Below are 6,844 nucleotides of genomic sequence, written 5' to 3' on the forward strand. Positions count from 1 at the left end.
GAGGGTTGCCAGTTATAGTGGATCATCCTAGTATGTAAGGACAATGAGGTGGACACCGCGTAAGGGCTGCACCAGACTCCCCTACTTATAACACATGTATTGTATGGAAAAGGTATAAATTTATTTTCGTTTATAGTTAGTAGTTCACTAAGAAATCTAGTCATGAGAGAGTCATGCTAGAGTTTATAGTAAACATTGAGACAAAATATCAGTGGCATCATTATTAGGAAACCAATAAGGAGATATGAAACAATAAAAGAATCAACTCAGGTTATTTAAGATTCATATTACATATGGTTTCTGACTTTTATTTCAAAATAAGTTACCCGTGCAGCCAGGCCGGCAAAGCAAGTCAAATGCTTGGCTGCATAGCTGGAGGTACAACCAGTAGGAAGAAGGGGATTCTGTGCATAGTAACTCAATTATAATAAGACACTTGGCAATTATATATTTTATTATTCATTAATAGAAATCGCTGAGGAATGATGTTTGTGTCAGAATGGAAATCTCTAAAGGCCGCACATTAATCGTCTTTAGAAATAAAAGCACACCGATAATCTAGAAAACCTGTGCACTAAACAGTGAATGTATTTGCCATGCTGTGTTCCACCAATATTTATTTTTTTGTAAGGAAAAATAAATGTACTGTGCATTTTCATAATGATGAACAATGAAACACATGTGACAGAATTTGTTCTTTCCGGTCTCTCCTCCAACCCAAGCCTCCAGCTTCCTCTCTTTCTGCTCTGCTTCTTCGTCTATATGGTAACCTTGCTGGGTAATCTTACCATCATTGTGTTAATAAGAATAACTCCAGGTCTACAAACACCAATGTACTTCTTCCTTATGAACTTATCACTTGTAGATGTCCTGTACTCATCAACTATAACACCCAACATCATGGCCAACATTCTCTCTGAACATAAGACAATCTCCATCACTGCTTGTGCTACACAAATGTTCTTCTTCATTGACCTGGTAAGCTCAGAAGGGATGCTACTTGCAGTAATGGCCTATGATCGATATGCAGCTATATGTAAACCACTGTATTATGTAACTGTTATGAACAAAGTGACATGTATCCGACTTGTTTGCTCAGTATACACAGCAGGATGTATTAATTCACTTATTCATACATGTGCTGCATTTAGCCTACCGTTCTGTCGGTCCAATCACATCAACCATTTCTACTGCGATATTACCCCCATATTAAAGCTGTCATGCAAAGATACATATGTCAGTGAGATGTTGTTGTTTCTTGTTGCTGGAGCTATTGAAATAGGGTCTTTCCTATGTATATTTATATCATATACTTACATTATATTAACCTTGTTTAAGATAGGATCTTCAAGAAGTAGGATCAAGTCTTTATCCACTTGTGTCTCTCACTTTACTTGTGTAGCTTTATTCTACTGTCCAGTTTTCTTCGTGTACTTGAGACCAAATTCTGCATATTCTGTGGATCAGGACTGGATGGTGTCAGTGTTCTATACAGTGATCATACCAATGTTAAATCCCATGATCTATAGCTTAAGAAATCAAGATGTAAAAGAAGCTCTGGTAAAATGTAACAATATTTTCAGTATATTTAGGATACACTAAAAACAGTTTTGCATATTAGATAGCTGTTGTTCGGCTAACTGCTTCTATGTTTCTCCAAAAAATAGGGCAAACAGCTCACTGATCTCAGGGAGACCAGCCAAAGAAGACACCGTCACCAGCTGGTTAAACTGCCCAATACAATGAAATCCTAGGTGCATTGCCCCTAGGAAACATGAATATGCGAATCTCAAAACATGAGACTAGCAAGATATCCCTTTGGGGAAGGGCCTAGAAAAGGGATGGTTCCAATACAGAGACCACCAAAACCACCATATTAAGTGACCCCCTTCAGTTGATATCCAGCTCAATTATGAGGTGAGAGACATGCCTAGAAGACCAGTACAGTAAACAGATCTGTGTTCTCAAGGGGACCAGCTAAAGAAGACACTGTCAGCTGCTAGGCATTGCTCCCACCTAGCCAGAATCCTACTCCACACTGATAAGGGGCAACACCCTGAAACAGCTATCTGTGGATGGATACTTGGCTTTGCTATTTCCCTGGTCATATCATCAGACTCGTAATTGAGATGAATATTGGCTGAAGGGGCCACTTAATATGGTGGGTTTTGGTGGCCTCCGTGCCAAGTGCCGGGTCCGGGTGCCATAATGTAAAACTGGGATCATTTGTAAAAGTTTGAATATGGAGTTAGGTGCAGTGTACACAAATGGGAAAGGTGTCAAGCAATCACTTTGTTTGTGTTTGTGTGTGTGTATGTGTGTGTGTGGGGGGGTAATTAGTGAGTACACTTGTTTGCTTTTTGTTCATTTTATTTTTTATGGGATCAGAGTTCCCCTTTAGGCTACAAACCCACTTGGCGGGTCTGCAGCGAGTCCCCTCGCTGCGTATTTGCAGCGAGACTCGCTGCAGATGCCGGCCCTATACTTATGGCAGACAAACACGCAGCAAGTTTGTCTGCAGCCCACCCCATTAACCCCCCGGACGCCGGAGCTGATACTTCACCTGATCCCGGCTCCGGCGGTTCCCGATGTCTTCAGCAAGCCGGAGCGGAGACTAGGTGAAGTATATGCTCCAGCCAGCCGCCCGATCGCCCCCCCCCCCCGCAGCACCAATCGCCCCCCCCCCCCCCGCAGCACCGATCGCACGCCCCCCCCCACAGCACCGATCGCACGCCCCCCCCCCCGCAGCACCGATCGCTTGCACGCCCCCCCCGCAGCCCCGGCCGCCCGATCGCCCCCGCAGCACCGATCACCCCCCCCCCGCAGCACCGATCGCACGCCCCCCAATCGCCCCCCGCAGCATCGATCGCACGCCCCCCGGCAGCACCGATTGCCCCCCCCGGCAGCACCGATCGCTCGCACACGATCGGTGCTGCCGGGGGGCGATCGAGCGGCCGGGGCTGCAGGGGGGCGATCGGTGCTGCCAGTAGGTTTGTAGCCTTAAGTTCTGTTTTTCTAATGTATCAAATACTTATTTTAATACAATACAAATTCATTATTTAAAAATTAGACAGTGTGACTGTCACCAGCTCAAAAGTCTATTTAAAAAAATAAAAAATTATAATTTCATGCATTTTTCTAATATTCACCAAGTTTGAATTCAGTGCTGAAATATGTTTGAATGCACATTCTCCCAGCTTCTTTTGTTTTACCATGTCATGAAAATGAATAAAACATTTTAAAATTTCACCTTACAAATATAGTTTTCTGGCTTCTTAATATATTATAAAAAAGGTACCAGTAAAAATGACAACTAGTCCCTCAATTAATATGCCCTCAAACTGTTTAGCCAGTGGATAAATGTTTGAACATTTCAGGGTATCCGGAAGTGGTTGACTAGTGAGTGACATCTGCTGTCCACAAGGCACAATGTACTCCTTTGGACTGCAATTTTAGTTTAATAGTTAAAATGAATCTTGTAATGCTGCAGGTTCACACACAGTAAAATAAAAGCTAAATACGACAATAAATTTTGAGTGAAAGTAAAAATCCCTCTGCGGCACACAGGCTCACAGCAGTTATGTAGAGGAGAGGTGCAATGCTTCTACATAAATTATATGAGCGCCAAAGCCTCTCTTTGTGCACAAAGTGAAATCTACGCCAGTCAGGGATTTCAGTGATATTTTTCCACCAGAAGAATGTTAAAGGAGAATTCCGGCCAAAACATTTATTTAATTATACAAATTCTCAATATACACTAATTATGAGAAATGCACATAAAGGGGAAATTTATTAAGGAGTCTAATGTGTGCAACTATTCTAATGGGGATTGGTGTGTATTTTGTTTCAATAAACTTGTGACTTGACTTAAGGTATTGCCGAGTTCCTTCCGTCTACCTTATCCCCACTACACCCACCTTGCCTTACCCTTTACCAACCCCTTTCCCCAGTGTTGGAAAAATTTGCCATAACAGCCTCTTTATTAAAGTGCTTCAATTAACAACTATTAAATAACAAATAACCGTAACAATAATCTGTAATATATAATCATGTCTAGGGAGGTCTGGCAGAGCACCATCTATCAGCGCCAGTAACTAACTATCCCCCAGCCGCACCTCGACGACTCGGGAGCTGACAAATTTGTCACCTGGTACTGCACCACCTTCTCTCCACAATTACCAATAATGAAGCGGGCGAGTATCATCCCTCCTACAGGTCCCCCTCTGAGTAACTCCACATTGAAGTGCCCTGCAAGACCTCCCCACCGCAGGCTGTCATGACAAGAAAGAAACAAAAAGCCCACACCCGAACACAAAGTAACCTACAATAAGGGCGGGCGGGCTGAATCTGGTCCTCTCCCCCTCCCAACTGACCTACACTCTTACTGCCCCACTTACCCTTTACCTAAACCCTTAAGACCTACACTCCCAGCTAACCTAGTCATGCTGGGCCTCTGCTAGGTCTGCGCCCCCCCGCTCCGCTCCCATCCTGATTCATTAAAATGTAGCACTGCCATAGTGAATGCATCTAAGTAAAAAGTCGCAAAAATTGCGCAATTATATTACTCGGGTACTAACCAGACGTAAGCCTGCTCCTGTTTGTGCGACTTTTTAAAAAGTTGCAAATGATAAATTGGGCGCTAATCCCAGATTTTTTGGGCGAATACTCAAAATAGGCAGATTTAAAAAAAGGCACATCTAAATAGTTCATAAATAGAACTTAGGCCAAAAATGGGTGAAAAATCCAATTATTTACCAAAAATTAGGAGCAAAACCCTTGATAAATTTCCCACATAGTGCTGTAATACTTCATGTACTACAGCTCGAAGTTTTCTATTTCTAGCAAAAATGGTGACGTCTGTCTAACATACACAGGTGCAGGCATGTGACATGTTAATCATCATTATCCCAGTGGAGCTGTCATTATCTGTATTTTGTGGTCGATAAGTAGACCTGGACAGATGACTGCTGGGGGAGCTGCTATCACCAGCTCTCCTGTTCTCTGTCAGACCTGTCAACCTGTGCTCCGTCCCTGCTGCCAGTGTAGCCGACCAGGCGCCTGGACCTTCCATGGCGCTCTCTGCTTGGGAAGAGAGAAGTCTGTGCCCGGGCAGAAGGGGAACAGCCTGCTCTCTCCAAGCACAAAGCGACACAGAGAAGTAAAGGAAGGTCCGGACGGGTGGTCGGCTACACAGACCGCAGGGATGAAGCACAGGCTGAAAGGTCTGATGGAGGAGAGGAGAGCTGGTAAGAGGAGCTCTCCCAGCAGTCGTCTATCCACGTCTGCTGGCTGCCCACACAAAACAGTTAATGACAGCTCTGGTGCGGGGACGTCAGAGAGACCACTGGGATGATGATTCATGTGTCCCAGCATCTTGGTGGTCTCTCTCCAATTCCCGAACAGGAGCTTTTACCAGAGGTCAACCTGCTTCACGCTCCTGTCACAATCCAACTTCCCAATGAGTTCAATGGAGAACATTATTATATTGAAAATATGCCCATAATTTTTTTCTGTGTGTGAACATAGCCTTAGAGGTATACTATCATCAATAGGTTAGTTTTTGTGATTCCTTTTGGGCAGGTCTTTCATGGATACATAAAAAGACAGTGAGAGTTAACAGTGAACAATTAACCCCTTACAGCAAAATGATGTTCCTGGAACGTCATGTAAAGCAGGTAGTTCCTGCAACATGACGTTCTAGGAACGTCATGCTGTCCCTAGCAGCGATCGGGCAGCAGGAGGCTGCTGCCCCTGCCCGGAGGGGAGCCACACTCCCCCCGAGCATTTAACCCCATAGGCACTGCGGTCTATGGGATTGCATTGTCTATGGGGCAGCCAGAGGGAGATCTGCTCCCCCGACCCCCCTTCATCCACCCGGAGCCGCGCCAGTGGCATAGCTACCATAGAGGCAGGGAAGGCAGTTGCTATGGGGCCCCTAGGGGAAAGGGGTCCGATGCACAGGGAAGATAAGAGCCTCCTGTGTTCTTTTGCTTAACCCATTATGTATTGCAGTGTGTAAGTAACCCAGTGTTCTCTTACATGCTGCAACACAAAAAAGGGTTAATAAGGTAAAGACAATTAGCTCTCTGCCTCACTGCTCTGATAAACCCTGACCTCTGCAGGAGCTCAGTGAACAGAGGTCTGAGGATATCAGGGCAGGAGTAGTGAAGGAGAGAGCTAATTGTCTTTAGCTTATTAACCCTTTTTTTTGTGTTGCAGCATGTAAGAGAACACTGGGTCACTTACACACTGCAGTACATGAGGGGTTAAGCAAAAGGTAGTCTGCTCCTGCACCTAGTATATAACCATGAGGCTACTAATAGGCTGTTATAGTTAAATACAGTGGATAGACAGAACAAGCAGACATTGGCTTTTATATATATATACCACACCAGGCTTGCAGGAACACAATTTTCTGGGGTAAAAGGCAGGGCGCAGTCATCCAGTCCACTTGGCACACCAACACTGAGCACTCAGCAGTACGTTTAAACTGGCTTCCTTGCCAGTTTTATTGTGCAGGTTGCTTATATACAAAACACAAATCATAAATAGAAATTTCTAGCTTAGTCCAGGCGCTAACTAAACAGAAATACGGTCCCTAACTACAGGACCAAACTGAGCGAGCCTCAGCCCAGCCAAACACAATAAAGCAACCTGTATACTTGCGTTTTTCAGCAATGTCTCTCTGGGAGATCCAGCTTGTCTCCCTCCCCAGGCTAAGAGACCCAGTGAACAGCCCAGCCTGGCTCTAAAACATACCTAGCCAGGTGCACCTAATCAAGACATAGGTAAGAGCTCTAGAAATTAACCCTTCCCAGATAGCTATCCTCTGCATATGCTAGGA

At 44.6% G+C, this 6,844-nt stretch overlaps 1 protein-coding gene across 1 annotated transcript; it reads left to right on the forward strand.

Moving 5' to 3' along the window:
* The first annotated feature begins 660 nt into the window (after positions 1–660).
* On the forward strand, positions 661–1,602 carry LOC138783470 (olfactory receptor 5AR1-like). Its single transcript, XM_069958199.1, has one exon. It carries the CDS (start codon positions 661–663, stop codon positions 1,600–1,602), a length of 942 nt encoding a protein of 313 aa, XP_069814300.1.
* Positions 1,603–6,844: the final 5,242 nt, after the last annotated feature.

Source organism: Dendropsophus ebraccatus, chromosome 1 (assembly GCF_027789765.1).
Source record: "Dendropsophus ebraccatus isolate aDenEbr1 chromosome 1, aDenEbr1.pat, whole genome shotgun sequence".
NCBI lineage: Eukaryota > Metazoa > Chordata > Amphibia > Anura > Hylidae > Dendropsophus > Dendropsophus ebraccatus.

Bases quoted from the DNA above. Each gene is read 5' to 3' on its own strand.
- LOC138783470 (XM_069958199.1), top strand. From the start codon at position 661: ATGATGAACAATGAAACACATGTGACAGAATTTGTTCTTTCCGGTCTC.